At 43.5% G+C, this 21440-nt stretch overlaps 1 protein-coding gene and 1 pseudogene across 1 annotated transcript; both read left to right on the top strand.

The window, feature by feature from the left end:
- Nucleotides 1–1218: 1218 nt before the first annotated feature.
- LOC115108900 (protein-glutamine gamma-glutamyltransferase 2-like) lies at nt 1219–10666 on the top strand. Its single transcript, XM_029633462.1, has 13 exons — nt 1219–1445; nt 2413–2583; nt 2750–2980; nt 3359–3477; nt 4069–4197; nt 4289–4466; nt 5722–5860; nt 5969–6072; nt 6231–6473; nt 6676–6942; nt 7151–7311; nt 7489–7625; nt 10219–10666. Exons 1-13 carry the CDS (start codon nt 1430–1432, stop codon nt 10364–10366), a joined length of 2043 nt encoding a protein of 680 aa, XP_029489322.1. The 5' UTR covers nt 1219–1429; the 3' UTR covers nt 10367–10666.
- Nucleotides 10667–13865: 3199 nt separating this feature from the next.
- LOC115109787 (alanine--tRNA ligase, cytoplasmic-like) lies at nt 13866–19701 on the top strand (annotated as a pseudogene).
- Nucleotides 19702–21440: the final 1739 nt, after the last annotated feature.

Raw genomic sequence — 21440 nt, 5'->3', positions numbered from 1 at the left:
TATAAATACACTTTCAGCTTTTTAATTAACTAAGCAAGTTAGTTAAGAACAAATAATTTTTTACAATGACAGCCTACCCCAGCCAAACCATAACCTGGACAACACTGGGGCAATTGTGCCTCACCCTATGGACTCTATGGGACTCCCAATCACAGCCAGTTGTGATACAGCCTGGAACTGAGTGCCTCTAGCACTGAGATGCAGTGCTTTAGACCGCTGAGCCACTCAGGAGCCCCAGATTTCACTGTATTGGATGTGTAATCGATGTCCTATAGTTGATGTTAAATGTTTGTTTAAATGGATGTTGAACTTTTTAAAATTTAAAACCAGCTTGGGTTTGATTGTTTTGCTTCACCATGTGCCAGGAAAAATAGCTCCAGTCAATGTCCTGGACTGCAATTCAGCTGAACAAAATTTTATTTTCCTTCTCAAGTATATCATGCTGTAAACTTATTCAACTTGTATATTTTGTAATTGGTGACTTTCAGGCTTTATACATAAAGAATAAAAGTGGCCATGTATGCAAAGCATTTACTGGAAAACTGTTGGATTAGTAAAAGTGTGCCCTATGCCCTGAACCCTTTATCCGCTTAACAGAGAACACTTAGATCACAGTGGGAGAAAAAGGTTCCCGCACACGGCTGACACAAACTATAGTAAATATTTGGGCTCTCATGCTTTTTTCAGTAGAAGTAAAATATTGAAGTAGGCAGAGCTTGTGCTTCCCAATTCAAGCTTGTACACACACGCACGCATCCAATCACGCACGTACACACACACACACACACACGCACGCATGGGCACGCATCCAATCACGCACGTACACACACACACACACACACACACGCACGCACGCACGCATGGGCACGCATCCAATCACGCACGTACACACACACACACGCGCACGCACGCATGGGCACGCACCAATCACGCACGCACGCACGCATGGGCACGCACGCACGTACAATCACACACACACGCACGCACGTACCAATCACGCACACACACACACACACACACACACGCACGCACGCATGGGCACGCATCCAATCACGCACGTACACACACACATGCATGCACGCATGGGCACGCATCCAATCAAGCACGTACACACACACACACGCACGCACGCGCGCACAGATTGTGGGTACACCTCTGTTCTAGATCTTCACAGAGTGTGATGTCAGAGGTCAGGGAGAACAGTGAACGGGAGGTGTGTATGGGTGAACATGTGTGTTTGAGCACTAGGACAGGGCCGTTCCTCTCCAGTATAAATACTGGGTGCTGGTGGAGACGGCTAGAAAAGTGATGCATACACCTTCAGGACTGTGTGAAAAGACAAAAGAGGAGTCAAACTTACCATAAAAGGAGGTTACACGGCAGAGAAGAGAAGATTCACAGAGGAGTTATTCACCACAAAGAGTGGAGAATGACTGACCAAAACGGTAAGGGATTTACCGTTATTTCACATATTTTTTAAACCATTGGTAGTGCCCTCCGAAGTAGAGGAGACAAATATTACAAGCAATTTCTATGTCTGTGAAAAATGTGCTGCCGGATGAATTCACAGCCGTGTGTTAAGGTCACTCATTCTAATTTAAGCAATGCATACCAGGAGAGCATGAGACCAACAGGCTCACATGCGCTAATCATACAAATATGAGGATGGAGCAGAGGTGTTATCTGACAAAGTTTATTCTCAAATGTGTACATTTCTAAATTTAAACAGAATATACAGTAGATCTGTGTTTCTCCTTGTCAAAAATGAAAGTTGGTCTGTTTCTGTCTGTGTCTCTGTGTGTGATCATAGTATATGGCACACAAGTGTGTCTAACCTCAGGAATGGCTGAAGGATGACTTCAGTTTGATGGCTTAGATTTCTTTTGTGCCAATCCGACCTGGCAAACCAGGTCTATACTTACATATTACTTGATGGTTTATAAAGAACATTGCAAAAAGCATCAAACTTTGTTATTCACCTCTGTTCTTTAAAAAAAGCTTTCTCCCGCGCTACTGTTACAATATAGGATTAACATACATTTCTGGCAATCATTGTCATAACCCTTTAATATCAAAACAGCAATATGAATGTTTTCACACAGTGCCACATGCTTGAGTGGAGTTGTCTACGGACGGTCCTTGATTTTATGACTCACACTGATAGTCAGGCTCAACAAGATGACTTGTCTGACCTTTCTGTGGTTTGACCTGTACAACATGGGACAATTGTGATTGATACGACTAAACTAGAGATCTCTCTATAAATATGAATATCTACAAGAGTAATAGTACAAGTGTGGTCTGGTTAACCCCTAAAACATCCTCTTGAACTCATTATTTGTAACTATACAGTAGAATAGTTTTTTTTTAGAAGTGACTGAACCCTATGCTTTTTATTTCTTTGTGTTCCAGGTGTATTTATGGGGATGGACCTGCTTTGCCAGGTGAACAGCCATGCCCATCGTACAGAGGAGATGGACGTGGAAAGGCTGCTGGTTCGTCGGGGGCAGCCCTTCTCCCTTGCCTTGCAGTGCCACACAACCCTGCCCCCTAAACACAAACTAGCCATAATCTTGCATCTAGGTAAGCAACTCAAGGACAAGGACCATAAACTTAAGTCAGCAATAGAGTGGATACTACTGCACAGTGGGAGGAGGAGTTAGTTATGATTGACAGATACAAAAAATAAAATGGTCTGGTAAAACAGCTTTGACTGCCAGTATATGTGTGGTTTTGTTTGTGTGTTTAGGTAAGGAGGGTGAGATGGTGGTGAAGGTGTTGGATGCCCGTGCTGGCAGGGACAAGTGGTGGTTCCGCCAGCAGGGGGCTCAGAGTGAGGTGCTGCTGACGATCCACAGCCCAGCAGATGCCCCTGTGGGACTCTACAGCGTGACAGTGCTGCTCCTCTCCCCTGACGGACACATCCTGGAGAAGACAACACCAGAGACGTTCTACCTGCTCTTCAACCCCTGGTGCAAAGGTGAGCTCACACATGCATGTCCTGCGTGCATATGCACACACACACTAGTTGAATCAGTAAAGAAGTATTGAAAGTGCTCAGTGTTGCGGCACTGCACCCTGTCCTGTTTTATTTGCTCTTTTGGCAAGGTGGAGGGCTCAGGGAGGTGCCACTCTCAGAAGGTCAGAGTCAGGGAAGATACTGTCTTCAGTTGTGTATTTGTGCCTGTCCCTGTGATTACTTTGAAATACATTTGAGCCGAACATGAAATTATAACAACATATAGAAAAATATGAAATTAGTGGAACAGATTGCTTATATGAAAGTTGTCAGTTGTGTGATATCACTACAACAAGAATGCCTCACTCTTCTCTGAGTCTTTATTTTTCTCCCTCCCAGCTGACTCTGTGTACCTCCCTGACGAGGAGCTGCTAGAGGAGTACATCCTGAATGAAAATGGCCTCCTTTACCAGGGTTCCTGGGACCAGATTTCCTCACTACCCTGGAACTTTGGACAGGTAGCAAATAAACAGCACAGCCAAAACAGCTGAGATAGAATAGAGAGCCCAAACCTGTTGATCCCATTATCAACCTATCGATCCAATGAGAACCAGATCTCAGTGATGTGCAGCCTGAATCACAGTTCTAGCTGAGGCATTCCAAACAGAAAGATTAACAACGGGGCATGTGGGTGGGTGTTGGCAGCCAGTGGTTTCTGTCAAGTCTGTAGGCTTGATGGTGGCCTGTGTGAATTGTCACAGCTTGGTGTCGTTTGGAGACACCATGCACCAGCTGGCAGAGGAAATGTCTCTGGTGGATGTAAGACATTTTTACACTGGATGTGTGAAAATGCCAACCACTCAAACGTGGGTTTTTCTCATCTGAGAGAGACAGAGACATAGTCACATAGACATTGAGAAAGAGATAGACAAACAACCTGCATGGCTTATTGTCTCCATCCAGTGAGGAGAAAGTACATAGTCACAGTCATAATCAACAATTCTATGTATGTATTTTTAACACTGGTTTGAGATGTGTATCTACGTCATCATGAGCTCACCTAATGCATTCTCATAATATTTTTCCGTATAATCCCTCATTTTTCATAGTTTGAACAAGATGTGGTGGACATCTGTTTTGAAATCCTGGACAATTCACCTGCTGCACTGACAAACCCAGAGATGGACACAGCCAACCGAGCAGACCCAGTGTACGTGAGCAGGACAATTACTGCCATGGTAAGGTTCACCCTATAACTTCATTATTTCTACACATTGGGAATAGTTCTAATCTCACAGTAATTAACCTGCCTGCTCTACACCTGTGCAGGTGAACGCTAATGATGACCTTGGCGTGGTGTCGGGCCGTTGGGACGGGAAGTACGATGACGGGGTGCCGCCAACACGTTGGACTGGCAGTGTGCCCATCCTCAGGCGCTGGAGTGAGGCCGGGGCACAGAGGGTGCGCTACGGACAGTGCTGGGTGTTTTCAGGCGTAGCCTGTACAGGTGAGAGACACATATGTGGACAATTACAAATACCTAGGTATCTGGTTAGATTGTAAACTCTCCTTCCAGACTCACATTAAGCATCTCCAATCCAAAATTAAATCTAAAATCGGCTTCCTATTTTTGCAACAAAGGATCCTTCACTCATGCTGGCAAACATACCCTCGTAAAACTGACTATCCTACCGATCCTTGACTTCGGCGATGTCATTTATAAAATAGCCTCCAACACTCTACTCAGCAAATTGGATGCAGTCTATCACAGTGCCATCCGTTTTGTCACCAAAGCCCCATATACTACCCACCACTGCGACCTGTATGCTGGCTGCGACCTCGTTGGCTGGCTCTCGTTGGCTGGCCCTCGCTTCATATTCGTTGCCAAACCCACTGGCTCCAGGTCATCTATAAGTCTTTGCTAGGTAAAGCCCCGCCTTATCTCAGCTCACTGGTCACCACAGCAGCACCCACCCGTAGCACGCGCTCCAGCGGTATATTTCACTGGTCACCCCCAAAGCCTATTCCCCCTTTGGCCGCCTTTCCTTCCAGTTCTCTGCTGCCAATGACTGGAACGAATTGCAAAAATCACTGAAGCTTGAGACTCTATTCTCCCTCACTAACTTTAGGCATTAGCTGTCAGAGCAGCTCACAGATCACTGCACCTGTACATAGCCCATCTGTAAATAGCCCATCTGTAAATAGTCCATCCAACTACCTCATCCCCATATTATTTATTATTATTATTTTGCTCCTTTGCACCCCAGTATCTCTACTTCCACATTCATCTTCTGCACATCTATCACTCCAGTGTTTAATTGCTAAATTGTAATTACTTCACCACTATGGCCTATTTATTACCTTACCTCCCTAATCTTACCTCATTTGCACACACTGTATATAGATTGTTTTCCTATTGTGTTATTGACTGTACATTTGTTTATTCCATGTGTAACTCTGTGTTGTTGTTTGTGTCGCAATGCTTTGCCTTATCTTGGCCAAGTCGCAGTTGTAAATGAGAACTTGTTCTCAACTGGCCTACCTGGTTAAATAAAGGTGAAATTAAAAATAAATAAAAACATAGGAGACAACACACTGACACAAGATGGCTCTCTCGTTTTGGCTCTCTCTCAGCTAATTTCCTAACACTCTCTGGTTCTATATTTGCACTATCAAATATTTCATTCAGCTACAGTATATTAAGCTATAAACAGACTATATGCTGTTTGCTGATTGGTTCCTTTCTCTCACCCATCACACAGTTCTTCGCTGTCTGGGCATACCCACTCGCCCAGTTACAAACTACTCTTCTGCCCATGACACTGATGGCAACCTGAATGTGGACTATCTGTATGATGAGCAGCTGGAGAGTGTGTCTGAAGGCAGGAAGGACATGATCTGGTAAGGCTCACAACCTACACTTCTATAGTTTTCATGTTGCTTTCATTTCTAGATATCAGCTTAGAATTATGCAGAATCAGCACTGTATGATTGTGTGTGTGGGTGTAGGAACTACCATTGCTGGGTGGAGTCCTGGATGGACAGGGAAGATCTTCCTAAAGGCTATGATGGGTGGCAGGCTCTGGATCCCACCCCACAGGAGAGGAGTGATGGTACGGTCCCACTTCATATTCATGACCAGTCTTGGTTTACTATTCCCTTTAAAAATCTATTTTTTTTTATGGTTGGGCTACTACAGGAAGTTACATTTCATACATGTTTTTCTGTAAAGTAGTTTTTCTTGCCCTCATCCCTATCTCCTCCTTCTCAGGGGTGTACTGTTGTGGGCCCTGCCCAGTCAAGGCGGTGAGGGACGGTGATGTGGGGATGAAGTATGATGCAGCCTTCGTGTTCTCTGAGGTGAACGCAGACCTGGTCACCTGGATCGTCTACCCAGATGGCCAACGCTCACAAGTTTCCCTCAACCAGAATACAGTGGGCCAAAACATCAGCACCAAGAGTGTGTACGGAGACTACAGAGAGGACATCACTAAACATTACAAATACCCCGAAGGTATTCACTTCCTTCCCTTAAACAAACATACTGTAATGTTCACACCTGCACAAATACTAGCACAGATGGGAAGAGAACCTAAAGAGGACAGTAGACTGTTACACACTACAAATACCCCCAAGGGAAGGGTGTCACTTTGGACACATACCACACGAACACACCGTTAATTTAACAGTATGACATCCTCCTTCCTTTCTACCAGGTTCAGTGAAGGAGCGTGAGGTGTATGAGAAGGCAGGACGTCGGGTAACGCAGCCAAATGGAGCACCAGGGCAGCTGGAGCTGAAGATCAAACACGCCCAGGCCATCCTGGGGACAGACTTTGATGTGATAGTGGAGGTGCACAACGTCGGTGGAGAGGACACCCCAGCCCAGCTGACTGTGACGTCCAACGCTGTCACCTACAACAGCCTCCACCGGGGGGAGTGCCATAGGAAGACTGCCAGCCTGACCGTGCCAGCCCAGAAAGGTGGGCCTCAACTGCCATCACACAATCAAACTTTTGAACTAGTGTGAGATCCTGTGTTTGATTTATTTTTTAGCGGCACTGGGTCAGTCTGACCCCTGGTGTTCTTGTATGTTTAGGAACCAAGTTAACAGTGCAAAACTATACCATGGAAAAAGTGTGAAACAATACAATAACATACTTTCTCCTCTCATCCCTATTATTCTCACAGCTCATAAGGAAGTGCTGCGGCTACGGTACGATCACTACGGGGCATGTGTATCTGAGCATAACCTGATCAGGGTCACAGCACTACTCCAGGTCAGCGGCCAGCCCGAAGTCATCTTACAAGAGGTCAACATCCAACTGAGCATGCCTCAGCTCCATGTCAAGGTACTGTCTGGAACTGGAAATGGCTCTGGTGAAGCAATGCTTAAATTGAGTACTATTGGTCATGAGAATGGATATGTTCAAGTGCAAACAGTGGTTTATAGTATATTGATTTAAGGTTGTTTGTTACTGAAATGATCATTTCTGATGATGCCTGCATTGTCCATGTTCTTTCTCCAGGTAGTGGGAGATGCAGTTGTATCTCGGAAATTGATTGCCCACATCAGCTTCACCAATCCACTGCCTATTACCCTCAGAGGGGGCGTGTTTACTGTGGAGGGGGCAGGTCTGACAGCAGCGCGGGAGATCCAAGCACCGTAAGTATCTCTGCGTGTTGTATGTGAGAGAGGAGATCCAATCTTCATTGAATTTGTATTCGCTTTTTCAGCAATGGGAGAATGTATGTAGACCTGAAACTCTTTAAAACCCAGGGCTCTTTAAGATCTCACACCCTGTGCAGCAGCTGCAGATTTAGAGAGGGTAGCATCTCAGAGAGCTTTTGGCTGCCACTGTAAATTCCTCAGCAAGGACATAGTCTGACCGCATTGCATGAGTAAAAATAACAAGATCTGCTTTTCTCTCGCTCCACCTCCCTTAAAAACACAAAGAGAGAGCCTGACATATCCTCCTCATCCCAGGCCAACGATGATTAAACCGGCCTAGTGTGGCTCTCCAGGACCACAGGCCAAATGTTACCACACATAACCTCCAAAATGAGATGCCAGTGTAAACATATGCCCTCAGACTAAACACAGGATAATATCTCTGCTGGAATTTAACATTCTTTGACAAAACATCACACTTCCTGGAAGGACCTAGCCTACCTCATTTTTTGGTCATCTCATGTAGCTCAAGTGTGAAAAAAAAAAATCCTAATTTTCATAGCAGCACTAGGGTTGGGCAGTCATATCGTTTCTGTACCATACTGGGGTATACGGTATTACCAAAGATGTTTTATAAATAACCCAAGATAGACCAGAACTTAATCATAGTGGGCCAAACAAGCAAGGTGGGCAGAGCCAAGCATGAGCTAGTGAGATCCTATTGGTGTGTTCTAGCATTTATTTGCATATTACCATTAGGGAATACCGACTCTGTGAAATGGGCGTGTGAAATACTCAATTCGCCCTTGCACGCTTTCTAAACAATGGCATTTTTAAAACTTTGGCAAAGGGTAAAGTCTACAAAATGCAGTCCACTCGGTTTGTTACACATAGTTTTGGAAACAGAAAACTGTATGGAGATCAAATGTTTTATAGATGAGAAAATGTACAGAATGTCGGCAAAAATCCATCTCGCTCCATCTTCTCCCACTGCCGGCCACTGGGCTTCCTCTCATCACCATATTTGGTAATGAGTGGAAACACCAACCGGATGCTTCACATTTATACATCCGGTGAAATATGCTGCTCATTGTTCCATCCGTGGTATTACCGAATGTGCATGCACACAAGGGGCGGTATTTAAAAAAACACAAAAAATACAAATGTAGGCAGCAGGGATCTTGATCCAGGAGGGGATTGAATGTCTCTGCTGTAAACAAGAAGCTTGACTAGTTGCCAGTTAGCAAACAAAATGCATAGCTGGTGCCCTGAGATTAATTATTTATTTGACACATCTTAGATTTCTTATAGTCATACTTAATTTATAAGCAGTGGCGTATGAGTTTCCCCAAACCCAATAAACACTTTTTCAAGGGAGTATTGAAAATCATAATCTGTATTTTGAAATACCCCGGCATACGGTATAAAAGGTACAGTATATCACCCAAGCCTAAGCAGCACATAGGCACAACTGTAATTTCTGGCAGCTAATCGAGTTTACAATTCCAGCAGACCTGAATGTTAAACAATTTGTGTGGTCTTTCCCAGAAATATATGACTACAAAAAAGTTTCTATTACCAGATAATGTTTCTGAATGAGCTGGTTTTTGGCTTGTTAAAATACACTGAACAAAAATATAAACGCAACATGCAACAATTTAAAGGATTTTACTGTTACAGTTAGTTAATTTAAAGAAATCAGTCAAATGAAATAAATAAATTAGGCCCTAATCTCTGGACTTCACATGACTAGCCAGGGGCACAGCCATTGGTGGCTTGGGAGGACAGAGGCCCACCCACTTGGGAGCCAGGCCCACCCACTGGGAAACCAGGCCCAGCCAATCAGAATGAGTTTTTACCCACAAAAGTGCTTTATTACAGACGGAAACACTCCTCAGTTCAATCAGCTGTCCAGGTGGCTGGTCTCAGTCGATCACACAGGTGAAGGAGCCGGATGTGGAGGTCCTGGGCTGGCGTGGTTACATGTGGTCTGCGGTTGTGAGGCCGGTTGGAAGTACTGCCAAATTCTCTAAAAAGACGGAGGCAGTTTATGGTAAAGAAATTAACATTAAATTCTCTAGCAACAGCTCTGGTGGACATTCCTGCAGTCAGCATGCCAATTCCACCCTCCCTCAAAACTTGAGGCATCTGTGGCATTGTGTTGTGTGACAAAACTGCACATTTTAGTGCCTTTTATTGTCCCCAGCACAAAGCGCACATGTGTAATGATCCTGATGTTTAATCATGTTTTTGATATTCCACACCTGTCAGGTAGATTATCTGGACAAAGGCCAAATGTTCACTAACAGTTATATAAACAAATTAGAGCCCCAAAATTTGAGAGAAATAAGCTTTTTGTGCATATGGAAAAATGCTGGGATCTTTTATTTCAGCTCATGAAACATGGGACCAACACTTTCCATGTTGCGTTTATATTTTTGTTCAGTATAGCGCGACATGTTTGACAAGGCCTCATTGAACACAGCAGGAGACCTCCGTTAGTATTTTAACCGTTAGTGGAACAGAGCAAGACTGACTTGAAAGAACTATGTGTGCATGTAGTGAAACAATCTCTTTTCTCCTACAGAGATGACATTGGACCAGGTCAAGAGGTCAAGGTCAAGTTGTCCTTCAAGCCCACCCGAGCAGGTCTGAGAAAACTGATGGTCGACTTTGATGCAGACAGAATAAGGGATGTTAAAGGCATTGTCACTTTGATTGTGAGAAACAAGTGAACTGTCAATTAACAACGTATATCATATCATGTATATTTCTATATAAAAAAATTACCCTGTAAATGCAATATGAAAATGAGTTGCAAAATCATGTGTTGTTATTTTCTATTGTTCTTGGTGATCTTATGAAGGGATTTACAAGCCTTGGCAAAGAAAGGTGGGTCTCTGAATCCAAAATTATTGCTAGAGTCCAGAGACTAAATCTATTTGTGAGACAAATGTAACCATAACCTTTGTCACATAGAGTAGGCCAGAAGGCTAAACTGAAAAACCTAACCTCTATCAAATAAAAATATGGCGGAGCCGCAAAAGTACTTCTGTGCGTGTGGGTGTTTATTTATATAGTGAATCCGGTGCCAGGTTTCCTCCAGACGTGACACTTGGCATTTAGGCCAAAGAGTTCAATCTTGGTTTCATCCGGCCTGAGAATCTTCTTTCTCATGGTCTAAGAGTCCTTTAGGTTCCTTTTGGCAAACTACAAGCAGGCTGTCATGTGCCTTTTACTGAGGAGAGACTTCCGTCTGGCCATTCTACCATAAAGGCCTGATTGGTGAAGTGCTGCAGAGATGGTTGTCCTTCTGGAAGGTTCTCTCATCTCCACAGAGGAACTCTGCAGCTCTGTCAGAGTGACCATCGTCACCTCCCTGACCAAGGCCCTTCTCCCCGATTGCTCAGTTTGGTTGGGCGGCCAGCTCTAGGAAGAGTCTTGGTGGTTCCAAACTTCTTCCATTTTAAGAATGGAAGAACCTTCAATGCTGCAGAAACGTTTTTTTTTGGTACCCTTCCCCAGGTCTGGGCCATGACACAATCCTGTCTCGGAGCTCTATGGACAATTCCTTCGATCTCATGTCTTGGTTTTTGCTCTGACATGCACTATCACCAGTGGGACTTTATATAGACCGGTGTGTGACTTTCTAAATCATGTCCAATCTATTACATTTACCACAGGTGGACTCCAATCAAGTTGTAGAAACATCTCAAGGATGATCAATGGAAACAGGATGCACCTGAGCTCAATTTTGAGTCTCATAGCAAAGCGTTTGAATATACTTATGTTAATAGGGTATTTCTGTTTTAGTTTTAAAAATGTGCAAAAAAAAAAAACTGTTTTCGCTTTGTCATGATGGGTTATTGTGTGTAGATTGATGAGGAAAACATTTTATTTAATCCATTTTAGAATAAAGCTGTTACGTAACAAAATGTGGAAAAAGGGAAGGGTTCTGAATTCTTTCTGAATGCACTGTAAGTCCAATTTGGATATGTTTGGCTGTTTTCGTTGCATAACATGTAGAAGCGGGCTCTATTCAGGTTAAGAAGAAGTGACTACTAAATGCTAACTCCCGTTCACATAAGCTGGTTAGCACAGCTAGCATACCGAAATCAGTGGCTGTAATCAAATTAGTTTTTAACTGTAATTCAGTTGATTGGTAACGATGGCAAGAACATGTGTTAGGGTTGACATCCCCATACAATCATTATACTCTGATTTTTACCTCAACATAGTGTGAAATACACATATAAACAATAGCCTAAATGTCATCTAATTTTGCAGGGGGGCAATGAGGAGACTCAGGATCGTTCCCCCCCACAGCTCTTTCCCCCACGTGTTTCCATGGCAATTCCATTGTTTTGGTCGAGTTCAATTGACTTCTCCACCGCAACAATGCGTAGAACGCGTCATTGGGTCGAACGTTCATCTAGCGCCAAACTGTGCATGTGCAGGTCCTCAAATCCAAGGCACTCCTTCGATACAAGGTTATTTTGGACAAAACTGAATACGTTTGTCACTCACGTGGTTGGAGTAATAAAAATGTTCAACTGCTTAAGACATTGGCTCGAATCTAGGTTGTGCCTTTAGTTTAGAGAAATTGAACAACTAAGGAAGAATTTTTCACTTCTCTTATTGACTTCTCAAATCCCGGCCTGGTCTCTTTTGAACAGTCACAATTATTTTTTGTATTTTTTTCATGGTGCACAAGACACCTGTCTGATTATTCCTGTCTCAGTGGACTTATCTATTGCGGAGGCCACGGTGATGGCACTGTCTATCACTCTTAAGACATGATACTGAAATGGTATATGGTTTTTATGTAAAAAATAATGGTGCAACACTAATAAATAGAATATTTAGGGAGGCACGATATATAGGTGAACATATCAGAATCGGCCGATATTAGCTATAAATGCCAACATTGGCATTGGCCCGATGTCTAGTTTAACGCCAATGTGCAAAACCAATGTCAAAGCTGACGTGCATACCTACAGTTGAAGACGGAAGTTTACATACACCTTAGCCAAATACATTTAAACTCAGTTTTTCACAATTCCTGACATTTAATCCAAGTAAAAATTCCCTGTTTTAGGTCAGTTAGAATCACCAATTTATTTTAAGAATGTGAAATGTCAGAATAATAGTACAGAAAATGATTTATTTCAGCTTTAATTTCTCTTCATCACGTTCCCAGTGGGTCAGAAGTTTACATACACTCAATTAGTATTTGGTAGCATTGCCTTTACATTGTTTAACTTGGATCAAACGTTTCAGTTAGCATTTCACGAGCATACCACAATAAGTTGGGTGAATTTTGGCCCATTCCTCCTGACAGAGCTGGTGTAACTGAGTCAGGTTTGTAGGACTCCTTGTTCGCACACGCTTTTTCAGTTCAGCCCACCAATTTTCAATGGGATTGAGCTCAGGGCTTTGTGATGGCCACTCCAATACCTTGACTTTGTTGTCCTTAAGCCATTTTGCCACAACTTTGTTTTTGTTTCATCAGTTCAGAGAACATTTCTCCAAAAAGTACGATATTTGTCCCCATGTTCAGTTGCAAACCGTAGTCTGGCTTTTTTATGGCGATTTTTGAGCAGTGTTTTTTTCCTGGCTGAGGGGCCTTTCAGGTTATGTCGACTCGTTTTACTGTGGACATATATACTTTTGTACCTGTTTCTACCAGCATCTTCACAAGGTCCTTTGCTGTTGTTCTGGGATTGATTTGTAATTTTCGCACCAATGTACGTTCATCTCTAGGAGACAGAACGCGTTTCCTTCCTTAGCGGTATGACGACTGCGAGGTCCCATGGTGTTTATACTTGCGTATTATTGTTTGTACAGATGAACGTGGTACCTTCAGGCATTTAGAAATTGCTCCCAAGGATGAAGCAGACTTGTGGAGGTCTACCATTTTTTCCCCAAGCTGTTTAAAGGCACAGTCAACTTAGTGTATGTAAACTTCTGACCCACTGGAATTGTGATACAGTGAATTCTATGTGAAATAATCTGTCTGTAAACAATTGCTGGAAAAATTACTTGCATGCACAAAGTAGATGTCCTAACCGACTTGGAAAAACTATAGTTTGTTAACAATATATTTGTGGAATGGTTGAAAAACAAGTTTTAATGACTCCAACCTAAGTGTATGTAAACTGTATGGTTTGCATTAAAGTGTATAATATCAAAGGGAGTTCAATGAATTTATAGCTGCCTAGCCAGCTGTAAAACATGAAGAGTCAGTGGTGAAGGTAATGGGTCTATTCTAAAGGCCGAGACAGACCCTGATGGTATTTTCTCAAGATTGAGAATGAGGCCAAACCTGCCATAAACATGATTTTTATACAAGGATGTCCTAGTGGAAGGAAGATTCCATTGGTGTTTTATTAGCCCAGACAAGGGATGTGCTGTAACATTGTTTTTGCATGAATTTTAATGAAACTTACTAATTTTGCCAGAAGCAGATTAATGTTGTGTAGGGCCATTTTTTCACTTCCTATTTGATGGCAATATATTGCTTCAGCATTTGCAATGGAAGCAAGGATCAATAACATTTTAATTGGAACTTAAGCTTATTAGGTGCAGTGTTCACACCTGCCTACTTGAGCTGGGCGATGTGGAGAAAGATCCTTGCGCGATAATTTGCCTGAATTATAAATACGATAAGTTTATTACATGAATCAGCTTTTTTTGTTTAAATGATCCTTTAAAGTACTACTACTAGTTTGATGGTTGTAGCCATCAATTGCCCCATTAACAACCACCCATATTAGCAAAGAAGGTGTGGTGGTACACACAGAAGTGCATCTGCACTGGGGGCTAGCACAATGACTTGGATGATTTGGGCAAGGACGTGTACCACCACACCTTCTTTGAGATGCTGGGCTCCTGGTCCTTCGGAGACTACTTTAAGGTAAACCAGGCAGACCAACCAACCGCCTGTTAGATAGTGTTGTCATCTGACCTGTTTTGATGTCAATGTGGATGCGGGTTAGAAAGATGAATTGCTTTCTCTCATTTTCTTTCCTGCTGACTCCTCTCCCTGCAGCACCTTGCCTGCACCATGGCCCTGGAGTTGCAGACTAAGGAGTTTGGGATTCCCATCGAGTGCTTGTATGTCACCTACTTCGGGGGTCATGAAGAAGCTGGGCTGGAGCCGTATCTGTAGTGTAAACAGATCTGTCTGGACCTCTGGTGAGTGAGTTTCACGAGTAGGAAATTCTGGTCAGAACTAATAGGGCTATTAGGTATCAAAATCTACCTGAATGATAGAAATATCCTGACCCCTTTCTACTCTTGTTAATGTGGTTAGTAACACTATGTGTTGGTTGATAAGTCTCTCAGGTAGAGGTCGACCGATTAATCGGCTTGGTTGGATGCGTGCTGTGTTAAGAAGCAGTGTGGCTTGGTTGGGTTGTGTTTTGGAGGACGTGTGGCTTTCGACCTTCGTCTCTCCCGAACCCGTATGGGATTTGTAGGATGAGACAAGATAGTAACTACAAACAATTGGATACCACAAAATTGGGGAGAAAAGGGGGTAAAATTAAAAAGGCTATCAACTCTCGAGATTAGGCTGGCAATACTAAAGTGCCTATAAGATCATCAAATAGTCAAGGTATATGAAATACAAATGGTATAGAGAGAAATAGTCCTATAATTCCTATAATAACTACAACCTAAAACTTCTCAACTGGGAATATTGAAGACTCATGTTAAAAGGAACCACCAGCTTTCATATGTTCTGAGTAAGGCACTTAAACGTTAGCTTTTTTACGTGGCACATATTGCACCTTTACTTTCTTCTCCAACACTGTCTTTTTGCATTATTTAAACCAAATTGAACATGTTTCATTATTTATTTGAGACTAAATTGATTTTATTTATGTGTTATATTAAGTTCAAATAAAAGTGTTCATTGTTCATTCAGTATTGTTGTAATTGTCATTATTTCAAATATATATCTAAAAATTGGCTGAATAACCGGTATCAGCTTTTTTTTGGGGTCCTCCAATAATCGGCATCGGTATCGGCATTAAAGAAAATCATAATTGGTCGACCTCTACTCTCAGGGTACGGTAGCCTTTTCAAACCTAAAGACGGCACTCTACTGGTTACAAAAACAGTCATTCCCTCCTTTGGGTCTCACCTGTTTTACCTGTGTGTCCTCTCTGGGTGACAGGCTCACATTCTGCCAGGCAGCATGAAGGATAACTTCTGGGAGATGGGGACACAGGTCCTTGTGGGCCCTGCAGTGAGATTCACTTTGACCGAATCGGGGGGAGAGATGCTACCTGCCTGGTCAATATGGACGACCCCAACGTGCAGGAGATCTGGAAGCTGGTGTTCACCCAGTTCAACAGGTAAAACATGGAAAATAAGTGGCTTGCAATAAGCTGTCTTATGTGTAATAAACGTATGCACACATGGTGCCCTACTCCTGTTCAGGTTCATACAGTTCAAGTCCTGTATAATACATATGCAGATGCCCACATAGTCACATACAAGCATTATGATGTCACTGAACCTGTTTCCCCCTCCTCACCAGGGAGTCTGAGACAGAGCTGAATCCCCTGCCTATGAAGTGTTGATACAGGCATGGGTCTGGAGCGTCTGGTCCAACTATGACACAGACCTGTTCATGCCCTACTTCCAGGCCATTCCAGGCAATCACCACTGCCAGTCATTATTTATTGAATCGTGTGTTCTCTGTCCTGTGAATGACCTCGCTGACTGTACCACTGTGGTTGTTCCAAACAGGGCACAGGAGCCAGGGACTACACAGGAACGGTTGGTGCTGAGGACATAAATGGCATTGACATGGCCTACTGTGTCCTGGCTGACCACGCCCACACCATCACCATCGCCCTCTGTGATGAGGGCAGGCCAGACAACACAGGGAGAGGGTGCCCTTTTAACTGTCTGGCGGTCTTTGATCTATGCTTGTCTGAACATCAGTCTGTTAATGTGGACATGTTAACCCTCTCCCACTGTTTGTGTGCAGTTGTGTTGCTCTCACGAGAAGCTGGGTGCTCAGAGAGGCTTCTTTGCCACCTTAGTTGATGTGGTGGTAGAGTCCCTAGTATGAAATCTCATCCCACTCCTACTCTTCATGTTATTAGCTATCTATATCTCTCTCTCCCTCTTAGTCATCCTCCCATACCTGTCTTCCTCTGCTGTCCCCTCTCTCCAAGGTGATGACTTCCCTGAGCTGAAGAAGGACCATGACATGGTGAAGGATATCGTCAATGAGGAGGAGTAGCAGTTCCTCAAGACACTCAGCAGGGGGCGAAAGATCCTGGACAGAAAGATCCAGAGCCTGGGAGAGAGCAAGACCATTCCTGGTACTGAAGGGCCACATTAGAATATGGGATCAATTAGAAACATTTAAGTTGTTGTCAAAACAGAATGTTTCTGAACTCGTTTCTCTCCTCTTTCTCTCCCTGTGTAGGTGACACAGCCTGGTTGCTGTATAACACAAACGGTTTCCCCAGTGGATCTCACGGCGCTCTTCGCTGAGGAGAGCGGGATGATGGTGGACGTTACAGAGGGGGATGTTGGAGAAATGGTGACCAGTAGAAAAGATAAACTCCCATGCTAATCCAAGGCTCTATGTGAATTTCTGCATTTGCCTGTCTTGAGTACTGATTTGCGGATGTACAAAGACAGGAATGCTTTCCTCTCTGTCAACATTTCTCAGTCAGCATTGCCCTATTAAGTGAGAAGTGCCTTGCTCTGCTGATTAGATAAATCAGTATTTGCAGTACATTACAGATCCATCACATTGCAATGGTAATTCATACTGAAAAGCTCCTTTCCACATAGGATTGAAGGTCAAAATCACTTCAATAAAGCCATATGATATCAGTGCTAAATATGTAAGTTGGCTTTCTATCTAAAGAATGAGTATGATGCTTCAGCATAATGAATGACTGATCCAGCATTAGAGTAAAGTTAGTTGCAGGTTTTTTGCAATGGAAATAGATCTGAGATTGGGGATTTGGGCTAAGGCTTTCTCCTCCATGTCCCAGGGAAGGGCTCTGGGGAAGAGGACCACATCATGCTGGGCATCTATGCCACCGAGGACCTATGCAATCAGGGCATCGCTGCTACTGACAGCTACAGTGCTGACGACTCACCCAAGTACAGCTACAGTGCTGACGACTCACCCAAGTACAGCTACAGTGCTGACGACTCACCCAAGTACAGCTACAGTGCTGACGACTCACCCAAGTACAGCTACAGTGCTGACGACTCAGTGTGGGGTTCTGCTGGACCATACCTCCTTCTATGCTCCTTCTATGCTGAGCAGGGAGGACAGAGCTTTAATGGGGGCTACATGCTGAGGAAGGACGACTCTGGAGATGACGTAAGGACAGGACAATCAAACTATGGCCGTTATTGTATCAAGCATATCAAACCTTTGAAACAATGTAAGGTCAAGCCACAGTGAGGAGAGGTCCATATCACACTCAGGTTCATGGTGGATACGTGCTGCTTGTAGGAATGGTTTGTGGCACTCTGGAGGTGGGCGACTGCGTCATCCTGCACGTGTACGAGGTAATACATCACTCAAATGTACATTTTATGACTCAGTTTTGAGATATTTTCTCAACTGACTTGGTATTGAAAGAAATTCATTACATGTCTCTCTTTTGTCCATCCTCCACCGCCTCTCTCCCAGGCTGGTCATAGGCCCACTGCCACCCACATCCTGAACTTTACCCTGCGGGGGGTCCTGGGAGAGGCTGACCAGTGTGGCTTCCTGGTGGCTCCTGACCGCCTGCACTTTGACTTCACCGCCAAGGGTGCTCTGTGCACAGGAGCGGTGCGACGCACAGAGAAGATTGATTCATGACGCAAAGGTGAGAGGTCATAGGCCACTGAAAGTATGAATAGGGGTATGTTATTTTCTGTTTGATCAAGTTTGTATTTACACAGATCTATGGTTTCAGGTGTTATTGATCTCAGGCCTTTAGTCTATTGTTTAATTTTCACATTCCTGGGCTGCTTTGCTTCTTCTTTGGCAAACAACACCATTGCGCCTTAACATTCTGCCTATCTCCCTTTTACTGTTATACAATATGTCACCCCAAGGCGCCTGTCATTATTTTCTCCTCCTCACAGAATGCAATGTTTTCAAGCACGTATTACCAAGTCACTGTGTTGTTGCAGTCTCTGGGCATAGCGGTGATCTCCCAGTGGGAGAAAGATGAGATGAGGGAGGCTTTGAAGGGACTGAAGAAGACCATGGATGACCTGGACCGTTCCAACAAGGCTGATGTCCAGAAGAGGGTGAGAGAGCGCGGGGGGCCAGGTCTAGGCTAAGAGGGGTTGATAGAGGTTTTATGACCGTGTGAAGGGATTAGTACATGTCAGAAAATTGATTGCAGGGCCATTCTATAAGTATTGTTTTTCATGGTTGAGCTGGTATTTCATTGCTATGTGCTCTCCTCCCCCAGGTTCTTGAAAAGACCAAGGAGATGATTTACAGCAGTCCTAACCAGCCGCTGGTAGTCATGGAGATGGAAAATGGAGTCTCTGCCAAGGTAACAATAGCATCCTTTCTAAGGCAACCCAAAAACTACAATACCACAACACAGCACAGAGATCCCTCGATTCTAATCAGAACCCAGTCCCCCCAGACTGCTGCTATGCTCTTCACAGTAGACAACGAAGCTGAAAAGATCGTCTCTTTATGCCAGGTTCCCCAGGTAAGCCATGCATCTAACCTACATGTGTATTTGCATCCATTCACACCATAATTCACAGATGAGCTCCTTATTTGTGCTTAATGCAATAACTTGCATATTTTGTTGGGACAGTATCTTATCTGTTTACTCTCTCCTCTACCAGGATGTTGCCAACTGAGGTCTGAAGGCCAATGAGGGTGTGCAGGAGCTTAGCCCTCTGATGGATGGCAAGGGTGGTGGCAAGGATATATCTGCCCAGGGCACTGGCAGGAACACACACTGTAGCAAAAACACCACAAATGGCCAACCAGTTTGCCTGCCTTATTAAACTGGGTGAAAACGAATATGGAGGAGACGGGTGTGATGAAGGATTGTAGGGAAAACCCTTACCACCCCACTGGAATGTTCCAGCTGTTCTCTGTGACTCTGGACATTCCAGGCAGGAAATTGTAAAGGAACATTCACCCATCTAATGGTTAGAAAGGGAAGAAGATGCACGAGCCCTCTGTCTCTTTCTCTGAAAGGGAGATGCACCTGCAATTTAAGGAGGATGTTAAGGTTTGAGCCGATGCACAATTCTGATGGATCCTTCAATGGTCTGTGTGCTCAAAGGATGCCAATCACTTTGATTGGGTAACTGAATGATGATCGGTGTATGCAAGATGCTAACCCGACAGCCTGATCTGTCCTCTAGTAGTCAAAGCCCAACAACTATCCTCTTAAACCATCCCTTTTAAACTAATGATGGAAATACTCAATGGTAAACTGCTTCTGTTCATTGCCTGTTCCTCTCTATTCCAGTGGTCTCTCCATGTCATTGTGTCTCACTTCCCTGCCCTGACTGTGAGGAGATTGTAATGTAGATTGACACCTACTACAGTAGCCATGAAAGGCAGAAGCAACCTTAGCATCTGTCAGTGCCGCTAGCTTTGTAACAGTCTTGTTGTCTCTTTCATATGTAGTGTCCAATAAATATTTGTCAATTAATTAAGTGGATGACATGACACTGTCAAATCTGTGAAATGCATTTTATTGCCACTTCCTAGGAATGCATTGTGATTGGTCCATGTCTGATGCATTGCATGTTGTGGAATGAAAATACTGGTAACGCTTGATTTCTGTTGCATTCTTTCCACGAATACTAGTAGTTAGATCTCTCTTCTCCTGTAGTTTATGGGCAATGGTACTGTAAGATGACCTGTTTGACTGGTCAGTCAGAATCTAGGTAAAGATGTCAAGCTTTAGTACAGGGAAGATGTTGTCACTGCTCCTACTACCCCACTTAAGAAAAGATCCGAAAGCCACATTTGTTTCATTTTGTTTTTATTTTACAATAGCATATGATAAAAACAGTCCATCATATAGATCGAGTTTTAAAATAGAGATGGAGTACTGACTGACCCAATGATAGTCATAACACCAATGAGGATACGATTGGTAATAGTAGTAATACGATAGTAACACTATGTACACTGTTGTCGGCGAATACTGTTGTTGTGCACAAGAGAACTCTAATGAAGAGCTGGAGATGCAGACCACCAAAACAATGCAACAGAATGGATACAGTATGTGTCATAAGTAACCATTTAGGTAACGCTACAAACCAGAACCAATATACATGAAAAAAACGATCCATTATCCAACGATACACTCGGGGAACAGCAGAGTGGAAAGGGATCTCACCTTTGACACAGTCAACTTCCCAGAAGGTACACTGCAATTGAACAACATAATAGGGGAAATACTGTGTCCTTACTGTGTGAAAACAAAATGATGCAAGTTGAGCTAGGACGTAGCATTAAGCATCAGTGGGCTAGCTTTATTGATATATTACATATGGGCCTTATATACTGTTGAATAAACATTTATAGAGTTACAAAAGTGATAGGGAGTAATGGAATTAAAGATATAGATGTCATTAGAACAATGTTAATTATGTTTGATACTCTTTGGTGAAGTATTGCACATTCTATTTCTGGCACGGACAGCACCACCCAGAAAAGTGGTGGGAATATTTAGAGACTTTCCATGTGAAACAGGGTGGAGATGTGTTTTAAGCACTAGACACATCGCCATTGGCTGTCATCTTGGAACACGTTAGCTCACCGACAACGGC

The sequence above is a fragment of the Oncorhynchus nerka genome, linkage group LG25 (assembly GCF_034236695.1).
Source record: "Oncorhynchus nerka isolate Pitt River linkage group LG25, Oner_Uvic_2.0, whole genome shotgun sequence".
Classification (NCBI taxonomy): domain Eukaryota; kingdom Metazoa; phylum Chordata; class Actinopteri; order Salmoniformes; family Salmonidae; genus Oncorhynchus; species Oncorhynchus nerka.
This window is presented reverse-complemented; position numbering and strand designations above follow the sequence as displayed.

Coding starts and splice junctions, on each gene's coding strand:
- LOC115108900 (XM_029633462.1), top strand. Junction 4,198..4,288: donor GCAGGACAATTACTGCCATG/GTAAGGTTCACC, acceptor ACACCTGTGCAG/GTGAACGCTAATGATGACCT. Junction 6,073..6,230: donor CCCACAGGAGAGGAGTGATG/GTACGGTCCCAC, acceptor CCTCCTTCTCAG/GGGTGTACTGTTGTGGGCCC.